We start from the raw sequence: 27,384 nt of genomic DNA, 5'->3' as shown, positions 1-27,384 counted from the left end.
TTCAGGCCGGTGGCGCCTGCGCCTCCGAGGCCGCTAGCGGCATGGGCCGGCCTAGCCGGTCAGCCGTGGAGTGCGTAGGAGCTTTCCCTACTTCGAGCTCCCTTGACCCTGGCGCCCAGACAACCTTGCTTTTGGGTGAGGAGCCTTCTCTGGTGAATACCGCTTCAGCCCTCCTGGTGTGGCCGCGAGTCGGGTGAGTCTGGGGAGTCTGGGGTTCAGAGGAGTGCTCTCCTCCTGACCGCGGCGTCCGGGGAGCCCGCGGGACACCCACCTGTCTCTTCCCTGGTCCCCTGCTCTCGTGCGCCCCCCAGGGCAGCGTCCTGTCGGGACTTTCTGTCCTTGGAGGTTGGTATCGGGAAGGCGGGGTCCTCGGGGCGGCAGTTGCCTCTGCGCTGGGGATTTTGTCACGGAGGCTACAGGTGCTGCCTGAGCTCTCCACCCTCAGGCTTTTGCTGAGGACCTGCTAGTAGTTGAGGGCAGGTGTTGTCCTAGATGTTTCACTCTTCTGCAGGCTGTCCCGCCACTCTCGAGCCTTGTGACTTTGGGCGGGCTTCTCCGCTCCCTGAGCCTCGGCTGCCCTCCTGTAAAATGGTATAAACCCATGGCATCGATTGTGAGAAGCGAAGACCTTAGCGCTGTGTTTGATGCGGTGAACATTGTGTGATTATTGTTATTGATTATGCAGTTTAGAATTTGCAGGCAGAAGAGAGGAGCCCGTTGGGGCGCATCTCAGCTGCAGTGAAAGTTGCCACCAATCCGTCCTGCGAAGGGAGAATCTCATAAAATCCCTGTTAGTACACTTTTCAGGGAGTGTAGACGTTCATATCCCTTTTAGTCGGTTTCAAGATTACCATGCCTGTCGTTTCCCAATAGGTGCTTTAAGCAAATCCGAGTTCTGGAAACCTTCATTTAAATTTTTAAATGCATAAAAGAAGTTTGCGTTGGCAAAGGCCTTTGTTGTGACACCCTTTGTATCTCCTTTCTATATATACAGGTTCTTGCACTTGTATGCTGGTTTAAAATGAGCCTCATCTCACCCTTTTAAAAAAAGCCCTATGTTGAGGTCTGAACCATTTTTATTTCTATGATAATCCTAAACTCAACATTCAGTGGGCATTTACTATATGTATTTACAAGAATATTCTCTCATTAGCCTGTGTGTTCTTTGAGATGTATGGACTAATCCCCGCCCCCCCCCCCCCCCGAAATTCATGTGATTTTGAAGCACCTAGCAAATGCTGATTAAATGTTCAGGGAAAGCTACAGCTTGGCCCATTCCTTAAGAAACTGTGTGATGGAAGTTAAGAGTCCTATACAGCCCTCCCCCATGAAGCCCAGGGGTTGCTCTCAGTAGCGGTGGGCATGGTCTATGCTTTGGGCCCATCTGTTACTTAACAGCACCTGTTTAGACTTGGTCACCTTGCAGCTGTGATTAGTAAGTAGAAGTGGGTAGGGTTTGGTCGTCCCCTGTTACCTGCTATGTTTGCTACCTCTGCTGAATATGGCACGTAGTTTAAGGTAGTTGGAGAAATACTAATTTATTAGTTCCAGTGCTTTCTGAAATATAGGCTTTAAAAGATTGTTTTAGAAAGCTTTAACTATTTACAGGTTTTTTCTGGAGAACAGATTTTTCAGAGACTTTTCTGGCCTTCTGCTTTTTTAAAAATGACATTGGGATTTGCAACTGTAGCATAAATTTATTTCTGGTGCAGCCACACAATAGCAAACTCTTTCTAAAGAAAACAAAAATGGCATTAAAATAATGGGGTTTCCCCCATGTAATTATAGGTCTGCTGAAGTGCTTACACCCTTTACTAAAGTTGCTTGTTGCTTGCTTTTGGTTTATTTATTTTCTGAAATGGTGCCACCTGGTGGTTGAAGTCTTCTACCATCTAATACTCATTAGGAATATTTTATCTCGAAGTCTTGGTAAGATAAAGTAAAAGTGAATAAAATAAGACTAATTTTTACACTGTCAGCGAGAGTACCCTACTGCTTCTACCCTCTCAGCTTATCCCTAGTAAAAGTTAAAATAGTTCTTTAGGGGCCTGTTGGCCACTTATCAAAACATCATATTGTCACTCTGAACATTTTTAAGAGTTTCAGCTGACTGTTTTGGTGTCAATTTGTGCATACTTGAGGAAGTGGGTGGAGTTGGCATAGCAAGGGAAGTGTTATAATTGTGACAAGGTAACCCTTCTGATGTTTTCTAAATGCTGGTGGGACTGAGCTTTTGTTTTTTAACTGAATAATAGTGGACTTCATCCCTCTTCTTTCTCACTGCAAACACCCACGCATGACAGCTTATCACAGATGACTATTCCCTTCACCTTGGTTTCAGCCGCGAAGCCTCTGTTCACAATACCTTGGCACTGTCCTTTGGAAATTGTGTTCTGTATTCCTATTAGTAGCAGGTGTTTATCATATGAATGTGACTTTTGATTTTGGAAATAGCTTAAAGTCATTTGATTGTGAGCTTAGATTTGAGAAGAAACTTAAGAATGCAGTGGTACAGTAATACTCTGTTGCATCCTTAATTGATGTAGCCAGTCTCTGTGGGGCACATTTGGACAGATAAGCGAGAGCTTCACGTAGCAGCCTGTTTCCTTGTTGGGCTGGTCCATGAAGATGACAGCTGCCGCCCTGGCTGGCATAGCTCAGTGGATTGAGAGTGGGCTGCGAACCAAATTGTGGCAGGTTCGATTCCCAGTCAGGGCACATGCCTGGGTTGCAGGCCATGGTCCCCAGCAACCGCACATTGATGTTTCTCTCTCTCTCTTTCTCCCTCCCTTCCCTCTCTAAAAATAAATAAATAAAATTTTTTTAAAAAATTAAAAAAAAGAATCTTCACTTAAAAAAAAAAAGATGACAGGTGCCTCTGTGACTTCCACCCTTTGGTTTCCAGTCCTGTTCCCAGAAACACCTCAGAGTAAATTCAGTTAAACTCTTTCTGTTACGTGACAGGGCATTTCAGATGGACAAATAATACTTTACGTGTCACACACACTGTTGACTGTTTCAGAGACTCTTCCATGTTATTTTAAACCTCATGATATCATGGAGATAATAGGTTAAGAGCTAATGCCATTTTTAGAAAGAAGAGACTTAGGTCTCAGATCAAGTAAACAAAGTGGTACAGCTTGTGAGTAGCTGAATCCACAATTTTTGCCTTCAAAGCGTCTTCTCCCTACAAATCCATGGTTTGTCCAACTTAACCAAGTTCCTTTTATCTGTCTCCTCTGTTGAGGGCTTGCCTAAACTGGCAGATATTACCAGTTTTATTAATGGTTCCTTGTTTAAATGTAGTGACAGAGCCACCACTTTCTGAGCACTCTTCCCAGGAATATTCAACTGGTGAATATTCTGGACATGGCTGATCAGGACGAGTATAGTCCTGTTTTTTTTCTTAGTGCAAACAGACACTCTATTTCTAATAATACAGGATGATATCATTATTACATTGACTTCTTTGGAAACTAGGTCTAGAATTAGTGCCTGATGAACTTGTAGCCAGTCAGAGGCTCTTTGGTAAATAGTAGTTTTTTGCTATCTGACTTTATTTCATTCACAAACGACTGGGAAGGTATGTTTTTCCTATTATGAACATGGGAAAAAATCTGTCATGGTGAGAGATTACCTTATATAGTAACTCTGCCACTTACTGTGTGGCTGGGCTTAGTTTTGCCATGAAAATGTGGGTAATGCATATTTTGATGTACAAAAAGGCAGTTTCTTAGGATTCAACTGAAATGTAAAAGATACCTACTTCCTATAGTTATTGGGAGGATTATTAGACTTGTGCCTAGCACATAGTATTTAACAAATTATTTTGTACATTAATAATGTAGATATATCCTTATGGCTTTGAAGAAATTAAAAAATAAAGAATTGGAATATATATTTAGCTTTTCTTCAGTTCATAATAATTACTTTGAATTAATAGTGTTATTAGAATAGGCTTTTAAAGATGACTAGTCAAAGATATCAGCACTCATTTATGTGTGTTCTAAGGACATTGCGATTGTTTTATAGTCATGTATATCATAATACGCATTTATGCTTATATACAACATGTATGTATATTTTTATCTTCTCAGATGTTTACTTTGCCAATTAAGTCATTTCAGTACATCATAAGCTTGTTTCTGAACTGTAAAAGCATAAGTTTGAGGGCTGGTTGACAGAAATATGCAAAAAACGTTTTGTCAAATATGTTACAAAATAAAATTTTAAAGTCATTTGCTAGGTGACTCAACCAGTGTACATTTTCCTTCAGAAGATTAAGTGAGGCAGAAACCAGATGACTGATACTGTATATTGGTATAGTATTAGATGACACAAATTGCTGTACTATATGAGACCTCATTTTCCTGAGGCAAAAATTTGTATCATTAAAAAGACTTTGTAGTCAGTGGCAGGCAAAAAAGACTTGAACTAGGCTGTATTTTCAATTTCCATTCCAAATACTCTCAGCTGGGCAAAACACCCTGATTTTCTTTCTTTTTTTTAAAGACTGTATTTATTTTTAGAGAGAGGGGAAGGGAAGGAGGAAGAGAGGGAGAGAAATGTCTATGTGTGGTTGCCTCTTGCACATCTCCACAGTGGGGACCTGGCCCTCAACCCAGGGATGTGCCCTAGACTGGGAATTGAACCGATAACCCTTTGATTTGCTGGCTGGAGCTCAATCCACTGAGCCACACCAGCCAGGGTGAATTTTCAGTCTTTGGCTGTGGTATATTTTGTGTGGGGGTGTGTGGGGGTGTTAGTTATTCAATGTATTTCACTATTTGTGATCTACTGGTATTTTTTGTAAGTTGAAATCTGAAATAGGTATATTATGATTCTTTGGAATTATTGGTTTAGACGTTTTTAAGGATTTTATATGTTGGGAGTGAAAGGTGAATGGGCAGTTTGAATTTCTCAACTTGTTTTTAACAGCTTTGTTAAGGTATAATTTACATTTTATAGAATACACCCAGTGTAAGTGAATTCAGTGATTTTAGTAAACTTATACAATTGCACAAGAATTACTCCAGTCTTATTTTAAAACATTTTCATCACCCCCCCAAAATTTCTTGGTGTCCATTTGCAAGTTAATTCTCCACTTTTACTGTCAGGTCTAGGCAGCCAATGATTAGCTTTTTGTCTACAAATTTGCCTTTTTTGGACAGTGCATATAAATGGAATCATGCAATGTAGTGTTTTGAAATCTGGCTTCTTTCATTTAGCTTAGTGCTTTCGAGGTTCATCCAGGTTGGCACATGTATCAGTTAATTTCATTTAATTGGAAAAATAGTAATCCATTGTGTAAATACACTATATTTTTATCCAATTACATGATTATTGGACATTTGGATTGTTTCCAGTCTTGGCTATTGTGAATAATGCTATGAACATTGACATATATATCTTTGTGTGGAAACACTACAGGGTGAAGCAAAAGTAGGTTTACAATTCATATGGAAAATAATACAATACTTATAAACAATACAAGAGTAAACCATGTTTCATGTGCTCACAACTGTAATTTTGCTTCTGCCCCATGCTGTATTTTTTCATTTCTCTTGAGAAGATTCTTAGGAGTGCAATTTCCAGGTCATATGGTAAGTTTGTATTTAACTTCTTAAGAAACTGCCAATTGTCTTCCCAAGTGTCTGTGCTGTTTTACATTCTCTATAGCAATGCATGAGGTCCATTTTCTGCATAGTCTAAACAGTGCTTGGCATTGTCTGGCTTTTTGATAGTAGACATTCTGGCGGATGTGGAGTAGCATCTCATTGTGGCTTTAATTTGCATTTCCCTGAGGACTCATGGTGTTCAGCATCTTTTCAGGTGCCTAATTAACCTGTGTCATCTTCAGTGAAATATCTATTCAAATCTTTTATCCATTTTTAGGGGGTCCATTTTAAACACTGGATTGTTTTGTAAGCATTCTTTATTATAGATACAAGTCGTTTATCATCTATGATTTGCAAATATTTTTTTGAAGTCTGTGGTTTGTAGTAGATTTTCTTTTTTTAGAGCAATTTTAGGTTTGCAGCCAAATTGAGCAAAAAGTGGAGCCATCTCCCGCACCCTCTGCCCCCACACACTCACAACTTCCCTCATTATCAGCGTCCCCCACCACAATGGTACATTTATCACAGTCGATGAACCTATATTCACATGTCACCGAAGTGTGGCCTGGCTTTCCATTTTCTTATAGGTGTTTTTTTAAATCAGTAAAATTTGTAATTTTGATGAGCTTTTACCATTTTTTTTCTTTAACGGATTGTGCTTTTTACGTGTCTAAGAACGTTCTACCCAAACTAAGGTTGTAATTTTCTCCTATATTCTTTCTTAGAACTTTTAAAAGATTACAGCAATTAACTGGGTGTGGTTTTTTTTTTCTTTTGGTACTTTTTCTGAATTAAAAAGAATAGGTTATAAAAGACAGTAGGTATATAGTGCTACATAACTATAGCACACACCTCAAAATAATGCTTTTCCTTTGACCTTAGCTGGTAATTTCTTATATGAGTGAACTAATTAAACCAGTTTCAGGGATTTCAGCTTCTTGTTGTCATTGTAATAATCACATTTTTATGGATATATCTGCCAAATTTGAAAAATTTATTTTCCATCTGCATCTTGTTTGTTTTCATTGTTTAGTTAGATTTTCCTAGGCAGAAGTTAGGAAGAAAGCAGTCTATATTAATTCACACTCGTGTGAGATGACTAATTTTCCCTTTAACTTTCTCAGAGGAATACACATTTTTAAAGGAGCAATAAGCCAATTCTCTTAATTGGTAGAATTTCATCTGAACAAACTGAGTTGTAATCAGTTTCAGGAATGTGGGGCTTACTAACATGGGTAAACTGTCTCTGCTTGAGCGCTGATTTCCAGGATCAGGTCTGTGGAGGAGTCCTGCTTTTTTCTGAACCTGCATGTTCTCTCAACACTCTTGATAAATTTCTGATTCTGTTCAATCCTTGGATAAAGAACCCGAGGCTCTAGTTGAATAATTTGCCTAAGGTCAACATTCTGTTCTGATAAAGGTCACTGGGGGTTCTTACTGAAAATATGAAAATAGTTTAGGTTGCACTAACAAATACAGCCACACATATTCAGGACACTCTTGTATCCACAGGTTGCTCTGCTGTGCTCCATCACCTCCTAAAGATGCACCCTGACTTGTCTCCACACTTGCACACTGAAGAATGCAACGCCTTGATTAACTTACTTAAGGATTGTCACAAAAATGTAAGAGTTCAGAAAAATTACCATACAGTAAAAGTGAAACTTAATGTATAACACACTGATGTAATTTAAATGTTACTTCCATTAATGGAAGGGAATGATAATGTCTTAGCTTAGTAAAGATTAGCAGCTGATGCTTGTGATTTTTGAGAAACTACTTTTATGATTAAAAATTGAAGGATGAAAGTTTGCTAGGCATCTTTTGAAATGATTTAATATTTAGAATGCGTGTTCTTAAAATACTTTTCCTGATTACGGAGCACTAAAACAATTATGTTCAGCCCTGACTCTTCTGATCATAATTGAATTAGTCTAAGATTTTCTGTTCCTTGATGTCTCCCATTCTGTGTTTAAAGGAAATTGAAACATGTTTATAATTAGATGTTGATAAATTTAAGTTATGATAGACCTAATTTGACAGGTTACTTGTTAGTGAAATGGAAGTAAAATTCCATGGTTAAAACCAAAATAACAAAGCCCATTTTTGGAATGCATTAAATTGAGCTGATATTTTTACAGATGTCAGATATTTAGCTTTTTTCATATACCTGATGCATGAGACAGTGGTATAGAGCATTTGTGCTATTCTTTAACTTTGCATGATGCATTAGTTTCTTCTTGAGGTTCATGAACAGTAGATATGTCAAATTTTAATAGTAATAAGTATGATTTATTTATTTTTAAAGTAAATTTTATTGATTATGTTATTAGAGTTGTCCCCGTTTTTTCTCCCCTTTATGCCCCTCTACCTGGCACCCCCATGGACATGAACTAAGGGAACGTCCCCTTAGTTCACGTCCATGGATCATGCATATGAGTTCTTTGGCTTCTCCATTTCCTATACTATTCTTGACATCCTCCTGCCTATTTTGTACCTAACAATTATGCTTCTTATCCTCTGTACCTTTTCAGTATGATTTAAATGAGCAAAATTTTAAGACTGAAGGTAACATAAGTAAAACCCCTAACCTGTGAAGTCAATTTTTTATGGTTCAGAAAATGTAGATAAATAATATACTTCAGGCAAACAATTTTCACCATCCATTTAAGTCAAGAATTGAAATTGTAAGTCTTTTTAACTTTAGCCATTTCGTGGGTATATGGTAGTATCTCATTTGTTTTTAAATTGTATTTCCGTGATGGTCAGTGATTTTAAGTATCTTTTTATGTGCTTATTGGCCATTCATATAAAGTCTTTTGCCAATATTTAAAAATTGAGTTGTCTGTCTTACTATTGAGTTGACAGAATTAGTTTTGTCATTGGGCATACAGGTCCTTTGTCTGATAAGTATAATGTGAATATTTTCTCCCATCCTTTTCTGCGACATCCTTTTTTCATTTTCTTAAGGATGTGTTTTGAAGAGCAATTACAAATTTGATGAAGTTTGATTTACCAGTTCTTTTCTTTTGTTTGTATTTTTTATGTTTTAAGGATCTTATATATTTGCTGATCACAAATATTTCCTACTTTTTCTTTTGCAAATTTTACAGTTTTAGCTTTTACATTTAGGTCTGTGATTCACTTCAAGTTTTAATTTTTGTGTATGGTGTGAGGTATGAGTCAAGGTTTCTTTCTTTACCTATGGATACCTAATTATTCCAGCATCATTTATTGAAGAAACTATTCTTTCTTCACTAAATTATCTTGGTGCCTTTGCCAAAAATCAGTTACTATAAGTTAGTGGGTCTATTTCTGGGCTTTCTGGTCTGTTCCTCTGATACATAGATATATCTGTGTATCTGTATATCTTTTAACACCACTTAATTTCCAAGTTAGGTCCCCTGACTGTTTTGTCCTTTTCTGTCATAATTCAGTTTCCATAGTGCATCTAGAGCAGGGGTTTGAAAATCATTTTCACCGGGGGCCACATCAGCCTCTTGGTTGCCTTCAAAGGGCCAAGTTGTAATTTCAACTCCTTAACAGTTCCTTAAGGAGTAGTTACATTTATATAGTCCTAAAATTATCTCCGCCCTTTGAAGGCAACCTTGAGGCTGCTATGGCCCCCCAGTGAAAACGAGTTTGACACCCCTGATCTAGAGTGACCTCTGAAACGTAAGTTTAATCATTGTTCCCCTTTAATGGCTTCTTTTGTCTATAAAATCTTCATTTCTACTTGGTGTTGCAAGACCTTCTTGAAACTGGTGCCTCCTTACCTCTTGGGCCTCACTGCTGTCCTGTACGTCTGGTCGTCCCCTCATTCTCGTGTGCTTTTCTGCAGTTGCACTGGAGCATGTTTCTCTTATGAGCCTTTGTACTGGCTTTTTCCTTTGCTTAACTTAGAGCCTTTTTCACTGTCCTCACTTCCCATTTGCTAGACCATTTATAATCTCCTAGGTTTTATTCAGCTTAATTTGTCATTTCTTCTTTCTTTTCTTCTTTCCTGGTCTTGCTTCTCTTGTGATAGTCACTCTACTCCAGTAATACCATACATAATATACTTCCTACTTTGTGACAGTTGTTCTCACACCTTTTGGTCTCAGGATTCCTTTACACTCTTAAAAACTATTGAGGACCACAGAGAACTTTGTTTACATGGGCTGTATATATCAATATTTACTGAATTTAGAAGTTGAAACTGAGAAATTAAAAAATAATTTATTTAAAATAATAAACTCAAATGTTATTTTTTATAAAAAGCTCTTAGTTTCCAAAACAAAAAAAAGTGACATTGCTTGTACATTTTTGCAGTTCTCTTTAATGTCTGACTTAATAGAATACAGCTGGTTTCTCATAGCTGCCTCTCCATTTAATCTGCAATGACATTACACTCATGTGGCCTCTGGAAAATTCCACTGTACCCTTGCTAGAGAATGAAAGTGAACAAAACAAGTAAGATCTTTAGTTATTAGGAAAACAGTTTTTACCTTACGCATCTCCTGGAAGGGTCTTGAGAACTCTTGGACGTCCCTAAACTACACGGAACATTGCTCTAGAGCACTCCAGTCATTATTCGCCTCCTCCCTTTGACAGTGTGCGAAGTGAGGACATACCCAGGTCCTCCTTGCTCACTGCTGCATCCTAGTGCCGGGGACATTGTCTTCCAGACATTAATGCATTGATTCACTCATTTAAAATCAGTGGCTAAGCCAGTTTGGGTCTCTAGAAATAGACATCAGGCACGAGAAGCTTGTGCTGTGTACGAGAGAATTGCAGTACATGGGCATGTCCTTGACCACTTTCACTGGGCATGTTGAGTTTTACACATAATGTCACAAGAGTATACTTATTTGGGCTTAATATTGAGGTAAAAGTAAAAATACTAATCAGTTTTTTTTCTTGAATTTTTAATATAAGCTGTATGTTTATGGGATGATAGGAATAAATGTAATTAAAACTATAAACTACTGCCTTGCATTCTAAGTCTAATCCTTTATTTCTGTTTGACCAGAAGGTGTGTGAAACTGCATTGTCTCTGCTTATTTGTTTTCAAGGAAGTAATTTAGGAAAAGCACACAGGAAATAGTTATTTTGAGGAGGTCATTAGGTAACCAGGAGGAGCTCTTAGTCTATTTTAAATGCTTGCCAGAAAAACTCTGACCATTTATCCAATGTGGACCAGAAAAGTGCATTTAAAGTGGTAATCAATCAGGAAAAAAAGAAATAGCATGATGCATAGCTTACTAATTATGTGTTGCCTGGTTTCCACGAAAGCCTTATTTAGAAAGAAAAGGAAAAGATCTGCTTATTACTACAATTACAAGTTCAGCATTTATGGCATCATTCCAGATCGGCCCGCTCTCCAGTCCAGCCTTAAAAACTGTGTTGTGCAAGCACACCAAATATGGCCCTACTAAGTTCAGGTTCTTGACTTCATTCGTCTTAATCTGCTTTGGAACATATTTATTGCCATGATGATAGTCATAGAACTTGAACCAGTAGGGGATTTTTATTTTTGTTTTTCAAATAAAGCAGACTGAACCTCAGACATAGATTTTTCTCTATTGTGAATTAGTGGCTTATTTATGTGGCCCATATAGGCCATCTAATAACAATGTTATGTGTTTCTGATTTATTTTGATAACATTTGGAATGGGGGCAAATGAGAAAATGGCTTTGGCATCAGGCATTTGTTAAGTAGCTCTTCTATTGGACGGTGTTTGCTGGTGAAGGACGTTCTCGTGTGAGCATGGCCACACTGCTCTTTGACATCACTCCCCATGACAGAGGATGGATTGCACTGTGACTTTAACATGCCCTCAGAGAAGACGGTCTTAGGCAATAAAAGTGTTTACACTCTGTCATTATGAGGTTTTGGCAGGTTAATAGGCTTCACATTTATCAAGGAAAAGTCTTATTTTTTATTTCTACCTATAGAGCATTTATCCCTCTTTTTTAGGGAAGCCAGGATAAGCATGTTAATTTGGATGTTTTATACTTGTGATTTAACTATTTGCTTATTAACAAGGTGACACATTAAAGAAGTTTTTTAATTCTCTGTGCCGTAGCATATTATGGGTTGAAATATTTTACCCTTTTCTTCTTTTAGCACAGCATTCTGAAATTTTTTGGTTATTGCAATGATCTTGATCGGCAGATGAGAAAATGCTTGAAGAAGGAGGTAAGAAAAGTGTTAAAAGGATGGAAATAGTTCAACAATGGAACAGAACATTTTTGAACAATATCATATATTATTGCCATTGTTAAATTCCTTTCCCAAATGTTAGTGTAGCGTAGAAAAATTGACTTTATATGTGTGTACCCCCTAAAACCTAGGGGAGAAATGAAAGCCTCTTCTGGCAGCAATTTTAGATACCGCTGCTGTTTGGCATGCACATAAATGAAAACAACTTCCTTTTTGTAATCAGTGCAATTCCTCTGGATGAATTTTAAAGTTTAGGAAATTGACTTTGTATAGCATATGATTGTTGAACCACTATACAAGTGTGCCTGAAACTAATACAAAATAATACTGAATGTAACTGTAATTGAAAAATAAAATTAAAGATGAAAAAAAAGATGCCATGGGAAAAGAGGATTCTCTTCTTAGGAGTTTGATTTGTAATTGTCTTTGTTCAATTAAAATGTTTGGTAAATTGAATCTCTTCAGCAGAAAAGACCTATCAATCAGCTGTTAGCTATAGCAGGTAACTAAAACTCTCTGGGCCTAAATTTCCTTATATAACATGGTGAGGGTAGACTTAGGTTCTTTACAGCTTTAGAATTTTGAATTTCTTTATAGTCATGGTATGTATAAACCATAGGGATCTAGTTTGACTTACTTGGAACGACTCCTGAACCCAATTTTAGGCTGAGACTTGGACTTGGGCAAATAGTCAAATACCTAACTCAGTGTCTTTTTACAGGTACTGCTAATCAAGCAGAATGCATTCAAATCTTTGAAAAGAAATCTAATTCCATTTGTTTTGTACATCGGATGTTTTATGTCCAGAATATTTAAAAATCTATACTAAAAATCTGCCCTCCAGTTTTCTTTCATTTTCTGTACTTTGAACTTTTCCCCTCCATTAGCCTTATATTGAAAAGTATTAGATATAATATTTGAAGCTTCCCAGCATCTATCTTTCTTCATTTTTGTATTTTCCACTTTGGGCTTTTTTTTTTTGCTTTTTTCTTTCCTGGAAAAAAAGTGTCTTTACTGTTTGAGGAACTTTCCAGAGTTCTAAGGGTGATAATTTTCTTTGTGTGACCAACATGTACATGTATAAATGTTTTAAACTGATTTTTGAAAAGAGGTTTTTTTTGTGTGTGTGTTTTTTTTAATATGTAAAGGCTCATTTAGATGGAAACTAAACTTAGGGCTCTGTTTCTTTGTAAATAAGATTATGGAAAAATAAAGACTATACTGTTTTATTGAGTATAGCTGTTTATTTCTCACTTTCAGTTGTATAACATAACTTTTTCCCTAAGTTTAGATTTTTTTATTACAGTTTAATGATTTTGCCATCATGGACTTGGTGATTGATCATATGAAATTTTCTTCCCAGGTAGTCCTGAGGTGTTAGTGAATATTTGGTAGACTATTGTAGATACTCTTATTTTGTCTGGGTTTTTCATATAAATTTCAGATATTTTCCTTGGTTTATTTATTAATTTTTAAAGGTTTATTTATTTATCTTTAGAGAGAGGGAAAGGGAGGGAGAAAGAGGGAGAGAAACATCAATGTGTGGTTGCTTCTCATGTGACCCCCACCAGGGACCTGGCCCGCAACCCAGGCATGTGCCCTGAGTAGGAATCAAACCAGTGACTCTTTGGTTCCCAGCCTACGCTCAATCCACTGAGCTATACCAGCCAGGGCTTCCTTGATTTATTTTTTTTAAGTCCTCTGTGTGGTTTTATGTTGCTTAATGACCTGATTTATAGACATTTTTCTGTCCTTTCATCCTTTAATCCTCTGAACCGGCCCTCATTTATTTCCTCTCTGCTTTTGATGCCTTTTTGTTTACCACATCGCTTCCAGCTCTCTCTTCCTGCCATCCCCTTGATGTGTCACTTGAGTGCTTCGTTCCTTGAAGCTTATGACTAGACATAGGGTCTGTCCAGTTCTCTTGAGCCTCTCTTTGCTGTTGTGTTGTTGCTTTTGTTCATTTATTGAAATAATCACTAATACTACTACTTTGTAGCATCTGTTTTGTCCCTCTTGGTTTTTTGGTTAATTGACCTTCCATTCTATCTGTGTTTTCAGTGGAGTTTTGTGAATAACATTGTATTCGTCCTTTTTTTTTTTCTTCTTTTATTCAGGGACCATTTTGACTGCCTTTGGAAATAATCTTAATATATATTTTAATATAGACTGTATTTTCATTTCCACTATGACTTATTTTATTGGCATGCTACAAAGGATTATCTTCAGAAGATTTACTGTTCAGATCCTCCTCACAGCCTAATTGCTGGTGGTAACATGTGATTAAAGATAGATATAAAATATTTTTCTCAGAGCAGGTATCTATGTTCTATTTATTTATTTTTAGAGAACGAGAGGAAGGGGGGAGAGAGAGAAAGAGAGAGAGAAACATTGATTTGTTTTCCCACTTATTTATGCAATTACTGGTTGCTTCTTGTGTGTGCCCTGGCTGGAGATCGAACCCGCAACCTTGGTGTATCAGGATGACCTTCTAACCAACTGAGCTACCCTGCCAGGGCGAGTAGTGGCTTATTTATCCCTGATTTTTTTAAAGCAATGAAACACACCTTTTCCTTAATAATCTTAAGAGGAAAATTAATGTATGACATGAAAGGAGTTATTTTGGTTAAAGGGACCTATTGCTTCATGTATAATTTGAAGTGGCCCTTTGATGAGGAAGAAAAAAGTTTGTAAACTATCATTCTGGTAGATATGTTAGAAACCTTCAATCAAAACTTTAGATGTAAAACACTTCTTAAAGATTATCTGGCCCAACTCCTTAATATTCGAGGTTACTGGACCAGAAGGTGAAGTAACTCAAAGCTGGGAGTCTTCACACCATTGTCTCAGGAGGTGGGGGCGGGGAGCTGGTCAAGTGTCTGGTTAGCTCTCTGTCGTGAATTTTTTTTTTCTGTGGCCTCTTTCCATATCTGTCTCCTAAAAGATTTTGATGTTCAGCTGTTCACGTACACTCATTTTTTTTCATCTTGGATTTGCTTTTCCTTTTTTCAACCTGGATTTCCTTTTACTTTTTTCCCTCTTTGTCCAGGGACTCTTTATTCACCTTTAAAATATGTCTGTATTGGTATGTATATTATAAGCCTATATATATGAACCTATAAGAACACTTATGTTCAAGTTTCTCTGCTTTAAACAAGTGCTTTTTTCTAAATGCCAGGCTCTGTCTGTATTTCCTGTTATTTATAATCTACTAGCGAGATCAGAGTACTAAGTTGAAAACCTCTAAGGGGAAAACTGCATTTAGATCCAACTGATTATAGACACACGGGATTTGGGGAGACTCTGGTTCAATGACCGTTCGTGATCAAACAAACAAACAAAACCCTGGGAAGTTCAGCTGCGTATAAGTTCCTATTGTGAACCAACAGGATAATGTGGTTGCTAAGAGCCAGTTTCTCTTGATAATATTCGTATTCACAGAAATGTAATGTGTCTAGGTCATAAGAACTAGTAGGCCCATTGTAGTCCACATCTGCCAGACTGCTTCTGGAGCACTGTGTTTAATTCTGGCTGTGTTATTTTTCATAAGGAATATTGATATTAAAGCACTTTATAAAAGGTGCTTTATAGATATTAGAAGGCAGAAGCCCTATTCTGAGAACAGTGGAGAAAGGAGTGATATTCAGCCTGAGAAAGAGATTATGAGTGGGTTATCTGTAACCACATACTTGAAAGAATATAGCAGGCAAGAAGAAATAGAGGGCAGTAGGAGAATTTACTGGGAAACCCTTACTGATTCAACATAAAAAACTTTGCCACAATTATTGGAATAATAAATAGGTAGTGAGCTCTTCATAACTAGAGGTGTTCAATCAGAGGCTGGATAATTCTATAGATTGTGAGCTATGGAGAGCAGGGACAAAACTCATTCATCTTACTTACTGAGTTCGTATTTTGAAAGGAAATTAATTTAGTAAAGGCTTGAGTATCTGTTAGGATGTAGATAACTATATTGAATGAAATTATGCTAGATACCTCTAAGGTCAGTTTCCAATCTCAGATTTAGTGAAATAAAAGACATAAGAGTTTTGTCAGCAAAAACATTATTTTTATTTTCCAAATATTTTAAAATATTTAACTTACTTGATATAAATGGTGATATAATCTGCTCTTTTCTCCCCCTTCCTTTTATTTTCCAGTACGTGGAAAAGAGGATCAAGAGCAGGGAGCATGGCGATGCAATGCGAAAGAAGCTCTTTAATTCTCCAGATGAATCTGAAACATAAATTACATTTTCACTGGATGCCTTGGCTGAGTGAAGACCTAAAGACTCTTGGTTGATAACCAAAAGAATCCTGTTTCATTTGGTCTCCAGAATCTTTTGAACAGCAAGTGACCCACAAGAGATCGAGCCATGGAGAAACACGGAAACCCTGGACTCAGACTGTCCGTTGGGCAGAGCCTTTAGTACTCTGATTCCTTTCCCAACGCCCCGACTTTTAACATGCCGCTTTCCTTTGCCTGCAGCCACTTAACATTTGAGCAACTGATCCCTCCCTCAATAAAATCATTGACTTTAATCATGTTTTCTCTGTTCTCTTAGACTCCTGAAATTAGGGCAAAATGGTCCCATTAGATTTTCCTTTTGAACAGCGTGCCAATTCTGGAGCTTAAACATTGAAGGTATGAGCTAGGGCAAAAAGAGTGAGGAAATCCCCAGCTGTGTTAACTATATGAAAATGTTCCAACTTTATTTTTCTTAAAGGGTTAGATGTTTAACATTGATAAAAGTACATGTAGTTAGAATTTAAGTCTCGATGGACTTAGCTCCTGTTTGGTTGGGTGTGCCCGCCCTGGGTGCCACTTAACTCCTGGGCATTAACCTTAGGCTCGCATGCCTCCTCTTGCTGGGTGCAGGGCTCTCTCTTCTTCCCATACTCATCTTTAGCAGCATCCTTTCTGCCTGGTGTTTCTGAGACCCGTGAGAATCAGAGTCAGCAACTTCCAGCCACATGACAACACAGACTGTGCACTGCGAACTCCTCCTCCTGAATTCTGATGTTTATGTTCAGGATGAGGCCTTGTTGGTCTCAGTGTTTAATAAGTGATTTCCCCATCACAAGAGGTATTCAAGAGGATGGATCTTGATATTCACTTGGCAAGGTGGTTACAAAGGATAACAGACATTTGATGAAGGGTTAGAGGAAGAAGCAGAATTAATTCTGAGGTCCCTTTCAAGACTGAGATTTGTGAATATTCAGTTGTGCTCCCCCAGTCTCCTTCCCCCCCACCCCCCGCCCACTGCCCCTGGTCAGGCAGTACAGGTATGGAAATGAGACATTTTGCCTTTAAAAGCTTACCATAAACCAACAAGTTGACTATTAGTGCAGTAAGTGCCATGATTAGGTAGGTGTCATAGAAAACAGAGCATTCATGCCCAGCCTTCAGGAAGAAGGAGCCATTCCAAGAAAGCTGCTTAGCCCAGGAGACTTTCGACAAGTAGAGTGAAAATGGAGTTCATTCTGGGGAACGCAAGTCATTGAGCATGGCTGGAATATGAGAATGCTTGGTGGAGGAAGATCAGAAATATCTTTTAATTTTGTTGGAATTATTTCTTCAATGCTGTGGTGACCAGTTACATATTTTAATATGGTGATTTGGGATTTATGGAGGGGACTTAGGAGGTTGATATGTTTCAATTTGTGTTTTTAGTAAGATTTTTCTGATTGTAGTTTGTAATGTAAACTGGAGGAGAAGAGAGATTACACTCAGGGGGGACCAATTAGGTTATGCCCTAATTGAGGTGAAAAGTGAGGGCCTGAATTAAGTGGCTTGGAGATCAAGAGGGGTGACTAGATTTGAGGGGAATTTGAACACAGAATCAGCACGACTAACATGGAGCAGGGTTTAAGACAAGTCTAGGAGGCCTCGGGCACTGGATTTGTGCCTGCCTGCTGTAGGTGCCCTGCCCGGAGGGGAGGGAGTGTGGGAGAGGTGTGCTGTGAAGTGCTGAGTCTCAGGCGTGTGGACGATCTGGGTGCAGATGGCTTTTAGGCTTCTGAGCAATCAGATTTAGGGCTTACTAGAGTTGCCTGGACTGAGACAGACTTGGGTGACAGCAGCACACAGGTTAGAGTTAATGACCTGGGCTGATGTTGATAGTGAACCAGGAGAGTTTCTTAGAGCAGAATGGGATTTTTTTGGGGGGGGGAGGGGTCACTTAATTTTTAAATTATATAAGTACTACATTTTTAGGAACATTCAAACAACTTACAAGTTTTACGGAGTAAAAATTATCCTTTATTCCCCAATATCACATCTTGCTAGAATTATCTGGAACTGACAGGTGGGGCTTCTAGGCATTTATATTAGCATTTCAGGACAGGAGAGAGCCCCATATTTGGAGAAGGAGCAGGCATAGAGGCAGAAGGCAAAGGGTAGTGAAGGGTGTTTGCAGAGGAAGGAGTGTCGCTGGATCAGAGTAAGGGCTGAGACGGCCGTAGGTTGGATCCCTCTTTCATCTGTGGCCTTAGAGCCACTTGGTGTGGTAAGGACTGGGCGGAAGCTGAAGTGGAGCTGGAGGACATAAGCACCTTTGAGAAGGCTTGGCTCTGAAGGGAAGGACAGTGTAGGATCGAGAGGTCTTCATACAAAATCAAAAGAAAGTTGAGTGACAGTTGGGAATGGGCGTATGTTGAAAGAATGCCATAGAAGAGAGGGATTAATTTATGGAGTGATATCTTTGAGGACACAGAGATGGATGAGATTCAGCGCCCATAGTGACAGTGGTGATGTTTTTTTTCTAGAAAACAAATTAGAAACGGGAAACTTGAAGCACTGCAGGACATGCAAAGTGTTCTTTTCAGAGAGCAGTAAATGCCTATTTGTGCAGGATGTAATGGTGTTTCTTCTACGAAGAATTAAGAGCAAGGCTCTGTTCCTGCTCCCTGAGCACCAAAACCTCAGATACCCTAACGTCACCAGGAACCAGCGATGCCGGTAAACGTTTAATGGCTGGCTCTGCAAGACAAAGGCACCGGTTTGTAGCATTTGCCGTTTTCTGTGTTGTAAATATTTCTGCCATGGCAGATTTCAAGCTACCAAGCTGATGTCGCCAAAGGTGGTGTTGGGAAGAGGTGCACTTAGTAGGTTCTTCTGAGCTGGTACCAGCTGACACCAGCCCCCAATGGCACACCACTGCTGTGCTGGAAGAACTGCAAAGAATTATCAAGTCAGTTGGTTGCCCACTGATCATCACCTTCCCCACCTGTAATGTCAGATGTACACTAAAGCGATACTGCTGGCACTCCTGTGCCGGAGCAGCTGTAGTTGAGGACTGCTGGAGTTCAGAGAGTCTCTGGGGGCACATCACTTATAGAACAGTAGATAACCATATGCCAGGTGGATTGGGAAGGAAATGAGCCCTGACTACATATGCCATGGGTGGTCGGATTTGTGCCCTGGCAGCAGAGTTCAAGAGCTCAGACGCCCTCTACCCTCTTTATATATAATCACATTACCTTAATAGCCATCTCAAGACCTGGTGGGGCCTGCAAAAATGGGCGTGGCTGTCTGTAAGTTGGTACCTAGCTACGTGACTTCTGACAGAGTTCTCAGTCTGGGTTTCCACTCTTAGTTTTAAAATGAGGTGGTTGGACTCATTTACTGCTTTGTTAACCACGGAATCCTTAGTACCTCAGGCCCAGGCACTAAATAATCAGTAGGAGGTAACTTTGTTTTGCAATAAAAGATGCTACAACTGTACAAGCAGTTTGTCTTGGGTCTTTGTTGTTGTTTTCCTTTTAAACTTCCATCCCATGTTGATGTCTGTTTCCTATCCTCACCTCTCATACCACTGGAGGGTGCCACCTTTACTAACAGGAGTGTATCGTATCCCTTGAATATTGAGGCTAAATCGAGGGTCACAGAGTCCTGCTCAGAACTTCTCTCCTCGCTCCTGTCCGGCCTCCCTCCAGACGACCCTCCCAGAGTTTCCAGGGAAACACAGCACACTGCTTTTAAGGCCCTACTCTGAATATTCCAGGTGTTCTAATGCCTGTGCAGCAAGGTGCACACTCAAGGCCCTGGCAATACAAGGCTCCTCTGCCTCTTCAGCTCCCTCTAGGAAGGGAGTTGGGGAAAGAAAACGCTGTGGAGCTGGAACGGTGGGACCAAGGGAGAGTGGAATGAGATGAGTGGAGAACATGGGCAGGGGCCTTGGGAGCCACAGCAAGGAACTTGGGCTTTATAAGGATCTCTCTGGCTGCTGGGTGAAGAATAGTTATGGTTAAGCTAATTCAACCCAAATTTAGTTACTTAAATTTTTTTAAGCCTCAGGTTCCACATTTGTAAATGATGGATGTTATCAGTACCTATTGCATAGATTACTGTGAAGATTAGTTGAGATAATGTCTATAAAGCTGTTGGAAAATTAACTGGCACAGAATAAAGACCCACCAATACTGTTATTCTTTATGAGTGCATCCAAACTGGAGTATTGGTAACACTTCCCTGCATTTTTGTAGAATGCAGCAAATCATTTGGGGTGGTCCCATTTGGGCAGGGCCCCAGCAGTGGAGGAATCAAAGGGTGAGGGGCTTGGTATGAGGCAGAAGGAAGGGCCAGGCTGCTACAGCCTCTAGAAACTCACCCCTCCCTGGATCCCTGTACATCTACCTTTCACAGAATAAGTAAGTCCCATTGCCTTGCTGCATTTCTTCCCACAGTCACATCAGGACTTTCTGGTTTAGGTAATGTCCCCAGTCTTGCCTACTTTTTCCCAGCCCTCTGTGGATCAGAGTGAAATGTCTCTACATTAGAGTTTTCTTCTCTCTAGAGCAAGCTCACTGTCCCCCTGGGGATTTGTGTGGTTTGTTTATTTGTTTGTTTATTTAGTAATAGGAGCCTAAGAGGCTGGAGTCAGATAGGGGTGGGGAGGAACAGAGATTCTCTCTCTTCTTCCTTTTACCAAGCATCCAGCACTGTGCTGGGTGCCAGTGATTGATGAACAAGCTGGTTAGTCCAGGTCAGGGCTCATGTCATGAAGGACCATCTGAGCCCTGATAAGGAGTTGGGCTTTCCTTTTGAGAGCACTGGGGATACATTGTAGGGTATGTGCAGAATACAGAGTGATCGATTTATTTAACTTAGTGTTGATTTTCAGTGGTTTTGGGTCATGATCATCTCTTGAAGTTGAGGATCTCAGGCCCAGGTTTTTCTGAGAAATCTAATTTTGTGGAACACTGTGAGCCTTGATGCTCCGGTCATGGCAACTTTAGTAATACTTTATTGTAGGAAGTACTACACAATTTTTACTTTAGAGTGAGGATAGAAAGTTGAGCTTTTTCTGACCCTTCATAAATGGAGGTTAATCTCCATGGAGTTTTTAGCTCAAAGCACAGCTAGTTTCCCGAGAAAGAGTGTGGGCCAAACTAGGTAATGTCATTGGCCTGCCAGGTGGACATACCGAGATCATTCTATGTTTAGCAAAAAGATAAGTCACCAAGCCTCAAATGAGCTGCCTTTTCTACCACACTCTGAGATGGAAACTGCTGCCCTTTAAATGACATTAGATCCAGGGGTTCCCATGTGCCAAATCCTGCCTTAATCATTAGTCATGCCGACCTCCCCCGGCGAGGCCACGGGAGAAGATGTATCCAGAACAGAGACTGCGAGGGAGAGCAAAGGGATGCTTTGCAGATGGAGCAGGTGGCCTAGGCTGGAGGCCTGTGGGGCGGTTTCCTTCCTCTAAGCTCAAGTCTGATCTCAGTGGCAGCTGGTCACATAGGAAGACAGGGGGCCCCAAATGAGACTGATGGTAGAGAGAAAGAGCGGGAGGGAATTGGCTGAGCGGCTCCCATAGACGCTGGCCCGGTGTGCGCCGCCTTCATGTGGACGACTGTTGTTACGCTGATATTGAGGACTATACCGTTCTTTCTGTAAAGGAAATATTTCAGATTTACGGCAGAGTATACAGAATAGATGAACACCCACATACCCACTATCCAGCTTTATTAATTTCAATATTTTGCCATATTTATTGTAGGGTTTTTTTTAAAGAAATAATACATTGTGAGTGTGTGTGGAGCCTCCCGTGTATCTCATCCCAGTCCCACACCCCTTCCTTTCTCAGAGGTAACTCTACTCTGGTTTGACATATTTTACCCCCATGTATGATTTTATGCTTCTAATATATAAGTATCCATAACCTATATTATGTGGCATGTGTAAACATTTTATTTAGAATTCATCATGATGCATACACAGCCTTCTGTAGTTTTTTTCCAAAGGATATTGATAAATGAAGCTCTTTTAAAATTTATTTTAACTGCTATATTATATTCCATTATGTGATTGTACCTATTCGTTTGTGCATTTTCCTGTTGCTGGTCATTTAGATAATTGATTTTTGCTACTGTAAATAATACTTTAATTAGCAGTCTTACATATTTTGTGCAGTTTGTGACAGTTTATACCCAGTGTCTCTTGGGTATAAACCTGGGATTTTAATTGTTGAGCTGTAAGGTATGCATCTTCAATTTTACTAGAAGCTTCTAAATTACACCTTAAATGGTTATAGACATAATACATCTTAATCATATTAAGTTTTTCTACATACATGACACATCTCTCAATTTAGTCAGGTGTTTTATGTTTTTGAATACATTTTTATGATTTCTAAATAGGAATCTTATGTATCTTTTGCTAGATTTGATCCTAAATTGTACTTTTAAAGTTACATATTTTATTTTATCATTTGTATATAGAAATGCAATTGATTTCTTTATATTGATCCTATATCTAGAAAGCTTGCTGAATTTTACGTATTAATTATAATAACTTACAGATTATCTTAGATATTTCTATATGGACAATCATGTCACTTGTGAATGTTAATAGTATTGCTTCTTCCTTTCAAATGCTTATACTTCCTCTTTTAAAAAATTGGACTTAGGGCATCTAGTGCAATGTTTAATAGAAACATCAGACTTCTCTCAGTGCTGATATTAAATCCTAACATTTCACTGATAAGTAAGCTTGCTGTAGGCTTTTGGAAGACACCTATGTCTGCTTAAGGAAGTTCCTTTCTGTGGTTGCTACTGTGCTTACACTTGCTCACTGCAGTTCCGTGAGCCTCCCCACTGCTGAACTGGAAAGCCGAAACACTGCATTTTCCCAGATTCCCTTACAGTTAGGCTTTCTGATATGAATTAGTATCCATTAATCAGTGAGATTTGAATTTGAAATTGACTCAAGTTAGGGGCCAGGCAGGATGTATTGTATCCGTTTTAGTGGTGCGGATTATAGCAGACATGGTGGGCCAGCAAGGGTATCTGCAGTTTTTCCTTTTTTTTTTTTTTTTTTTTTTTTTTGCCTGGCAGCTTCCTAATTGTGTCAGGATCATATACTCAGCCCTGCAATGTGGTTTTGGGAATTGTTCCTGAAGTTTCTTTATCTCTCCCAATAGTCAGGTAAGTTATTGAACACCTTGTAGTACTTTTCTGCCATTATATACTGCATTCTTTCCCTTTATTTAAATTATAAGTATATACTTAATGCTCACCACTAGTCTTACAGCTCTCCAGTTGTTCTGGTTGTCTGAAGTTCATTCTCTAGTGCATTCCTCAGGATTGTCTCATGGGAACAACCTTCCCTGGGTTTTGATAACAGTTTGTGCCTTTTAGTTTCTGAACTTGCATGAGTCTTGACTCAGGTCATTTTTCTGACTTTACAGAGCTCTCTCTTCTGTTGCTTCTGCATATTAAAAATTAGAGTGATTTGCTTTTGAGATTGTTTTCCTCATCCATCTTTATCTGAACCTCTACTTTTCCTCACCTCTGTTGTCCCTGTTCTGCTCAACTTTTGTTCTGTTTCCTCTGCAGGGCGGGATGTTGTCCTGGAGAGGAAGCTTAGAAGGGTGGGCTTTGAAAGTTCATAGAAATTAAACTGCTCCAGCCCTTTGCACCCCTTCTTGGGTCCCTTTTACTCGTCCACTACTGAAGTGGGCAAAACCCCTCCCGGTTTCAGCTGCCAGACTCAGACTGGCCCGTCAGGCTTTGCAGTGAATATCTGTCGACCACTCAGGGTTCCCCAGTCCTCGGTGCTTCAGATGCCCCACTGCTTCTCTGTGCTTCTCTGCATGTAGATGCTCATGCCTCACAGGTCTTGTGGCTCTCGATGGTTTGTCCTCACTTCTATTTGCGGTTTGTTGCTAACCTTTTAACCTAGTTTTATTGTAAGTATGATCCATGATTTTTTGTTAGTTTTGATTTATTACCAAGTTTCTGGTTTTATTGGGGGATTTGGAGAGATCCAGAAGTTTGCTTCTATAACCACAACCATCTTTTCAGATTTTCTTATCATTAGCTTTTTGACATGTGCACTTGATTTAACAAAGGCTAGAATCAGTGTCTCTACTCCTCCACCTGAGCAGAATGTAATTTAACTCACTTCTTACATCTTATTGCTATTTTCTATCTCAGAGAATTCTAGATTTTTTTTATCCCTCAGAGCAGTGGTGGTTTTCACTCTCTCTCCTTCTCCCTCCCTTCTCCTCTGTCTATAAAAATAAATAAAATCTTTTTAAAAAGTTCTATTTGGTTCATTTTCATGTTGGCCCATTCTATTTTTAAAAGATACTTTCTTATATTTTTAATTCTCACTTTTATGTTTTTTTTTTCTATTTTTTAATCCTCATCTCAGGACATGATTATTGATTTTAGAGAGAGGGGAAAGGAGGGAGAGAGGGAGCGAAACATTGATTCGAGAGAGAAACATTGATCAGTTGCCTCTTATATGGGGTGGGGAGGACCTTCCAAGAAAACAGAATTTATATATAAAAAATTATGTATTTATTTTTACATGTTTACACTTCAATCACCTTCCACGTACTCTCCATTTGACGTAATACACCCATTGAGATGTTTTTTCCACTGCTCAAAATGGTTTTTGAACTCACCGATTTTGATGACTTTTAGAGCTTCTGCTGTTTTTTGTTTCACCTTTTCAACATCGGCAAAACATTCCCTTTTGAGGACTTTTTTTATCTGGGGAAACAAAAAAAAAGTTGCTTTGGGCAAGATCTGGTGAATTGGGAGGGTGGGGCACAGGGGTCGTGCTGTTTTTGGTCAAAAAGTGCTGAACACTCAGCATGGTGTAGGCAGGTACACTTACAAATCACCCATTATAAAATGGGCAAATGTGTTGGAAAAGTCTTTAAAAAAGTTCACTAAAGTCAAACACAACCTCTCGTAATAACACAGCTGGTACACTGATACAGAAGGGTTCCGAGGACACTCACCTAGTGGGGGAAACCTGTACCACAAGGGACCTGCCCTCCAGAAGATAATTCCTGTTTTGGGGGGTCCCCCCTTGTAAGCACCCCAACTTGGGCCAAACCCGCAACCTAGGTATGTGCCCTGAACAGGAATGGAACCTGTGACTTTCAGTTTATAGGACGATGTTCTAACCAGATGAGCCACACTGGCCTGGGCTCTGTTTTATTTTTAAACAGTTTTTTCTGTTAATAATTTTTATCCAGTAGTTGTACTTGAATTTTTTGATGTCTAATACTTTTGTTTGTTTGCTGTCGCTTCCTCACGGTACGTTGTTCCCTCATGTGTTTTTAATTTTTTTATTGTTAGCGTACCTTTAACAGGGTTTATTTAACTGAAATCTGTGAGTGGAACTTGGGGGCGTGTGTGTGCTGTGACAGGCCTGGTATTGTCCTCTGCAAGGTACCGCAGAGGTGTCACAGACTCGGAGCCACCTTCTACGCTACTGTTCTGTTTAGAAATTCCTGGACCACTCTGGTAATAAACATTAATAAAAATTACTTGAGTTTGGGTGAAGGAAGACTCATGGTTATGAATTTTAGGTGAAAAAATTTTTTTCCTGCCCAGATCCCAAGATGAACCCGGCTTTGCTCTTCTTTTCCTGTCCTGCTGAGGGGAGTTCTTTAGTTACCTTTTCTTAGAAGGGGGTGCCCTTTGGTGCCCATCACCACGTGATGTTCTTATTTCTCTTGCTACTCCTCATTCGCACTTAGATCTTCCATCTTTTTCCCATTGTGTGGATGAAATCCTCAGTTTCTAGGTTCCTGGGCCTGGTCCAGAAGGCACAGCATCTGCTGATGCTCTTACCTTTCTGGTGCAGAGTTTTTTGTTTTCAGCCCCTAAGGGTTTCTTTACCTTCTTGTGAGCTCTACTATACCTTTAAAAAATACATCTGAAATATATTCTGTAATATTTTAAAATAGCTTTTTCACAGGAAGATTTTCAGGTGACCTAATCAGCCAAATTACCGAAAACAGATGTCCTGTGCATGAAGTTGTAACTTGCAGGGATTCTGCTCACTAGGAATGGTAGTCTTTTGAACAGACAGAGGACTGACTCCTCATTTCTAGAGGGTGAGTGGAGAGTGCAGGGGCTGGGAAAATGGGAGGTGGGAAGAGCCTGGTGAGGAGTTGTGAGGAGTTGTGAGGAGACATTCTTTTCCCAGTTGCCTTCATCTACATTTGGACTCTTGCTACCTACCCTGAGGTTCATGGACCAGCGGTTTTAGCATCACCAGAGAGCTGGTTAGAAATGTAGTCTCAGGCCCCACTCCAGACCTACCCACAGGCAACTGCATTTTAACAACATTCCCAGGTGTTACTATGCACATAAAAATTTGACTTAGACTATTTCGGATGTAACTACCTTCTATAAAATGACTACTACTTTCAGATTAAAGACCTCCCTGCACTCTTGTCACCACTTCTGGCTTATTCCTTTAGATCCAGTTAATTTTTAAGCACTTTCCTGAGATGGTTTTTGTACTGGAGTTTTTGAGAACAGTTCCTATTGGTGATATATTATACTGAGGAGGTATTGATAGCACATATTGTCCTATGGAATACGACAGCACAATCTTAACTCTAGAGCAAAGTCCTTATGAAATTCTTGGGGAATTTGCTTTCTACTTAACTGTAGATAGAGTAGGAAACTCAGAAAGTGAGGCCTGCCCTGGCTGGCGTAGCTCAGTGGATTGAGTGTGGGCTGAGAACCAAAGCATCGCAGGTTCGATTCCCAGTCAGGGCACATGCCTGGGTTGCAGGCCACGGCCCCCAGCAACTGCACATTGATGTTTCTCTCTTTCTCCCTCCCTTCCCTCTCTAAAAATAAATAAGTAAAATCTTAAAAAAATTTTTTTTTAAAAAAGAAAGAAAGTGAGGCCTTTTGCATTCAGAGCTTTAGACCTGGCTGTTTTTCACTGGAGTGTTTGCTCTGCACAGAGAGCGGCCTCTCTCCCAATATTCTGACAGTGCACAAAGGTTCCCTTTTCTCCACATCCTCGCCAACACTTATCCTCCCTCATCTTTTGATGGTGGCCATCCTGACAGGAGGGAGGCGGTACCTCATTGTGGTTTTGATTTGCTTGTCCCTGGTGATTAGTGATGTTGAGCATTTTTCTTCATGTTCCTGTTGGTTCTCTGTATGTCTTCTTTGGAGAAATGTTTACTCAGTTCTGCCCATTTAAAAAATGTGGCGGTTAATTTTTTTTTGTTCTTGAGCTGGAGGAGTTCCTTATATATTTTGGACACTAACCTCTTGTCAGATA

General features: G+C 39.4%; 1 protein-coding gene and 1 long non-coding RNA gene across 6 annotated transcripts; one reads left to right on the top strand and one right to left on the bottom strand.

Annotated features, from left to right (window-relative positions):
- Positions 1-26: 26 nt before the first annotated feature.
- On the top strand, positions 27-16,364 carry CMC2 (C-X9-C motif containing 2). 5 transcript variants are annotated; one of them, XM_036012249.1, is made up of 5 exons: positions 27-152; positions 7,131-7,243; positions 11,728-11,799; positions 13,115-13,186; positions 15,984-16,364. In XM_036012249.1, exons 2-5 carry the CDS (start codon positions 7,163-7,165, stop codon positions 16,068-16,070), a joined length of 312 nt encoding a protein of 103 aa, XP_035868142.1. In that variant the 5' UTR covers positions 27-152; positions 7,131-7,162; the 3' UTR covers positions 16,071-16,364. The 5 variants fall into 5 exon arrangements, with proteins under 5 accessions (XP_035868142.1, XP_035868141.1, XP_035868145.1 ...); XM_036012248.1 differs by having other exon boundaries at positions 27-345; XM_036012250.1 differs by lacking the exon at positions 27-152 and adding an exon at positions 459-649.
- LOC118497550 lies at positions 16,338-27,384 on the bottom strand. The gene is made up of 3 exons (XR_004900075.1): positions 27,372-27,384; positions 22,896-22,898; positions 16,338-16,809 (listed from the first exon to the last, which is right to left on the bottom strand). It is a non-coding gene; the product is annotated as an uncharacterized LOC118497550 (long non-coding RNA).

This window comes from Phyllostomus discolor, chromosome 12, assembly GCF_004126475.2.
Source record: "Phyllostomus discolor isolate MPI-MPIP mPhyDis1 chromosome 12, mPhyDis1.pri.v3, whole genome shotgun sequence".
Taxonomy (NCBI): domain Eukaryota; kingdom Metazoa; phylum Chordata; class Mammalia; order Chiroptera; family Phyllostomidae; genus Phyllostomus; species Phyllostomus discolor.
The sequence above is the reverse complement of the archived record's forward strand: the minus strand, read 5'-3'. Positions and strand labels throughout refer to the sequence as shown.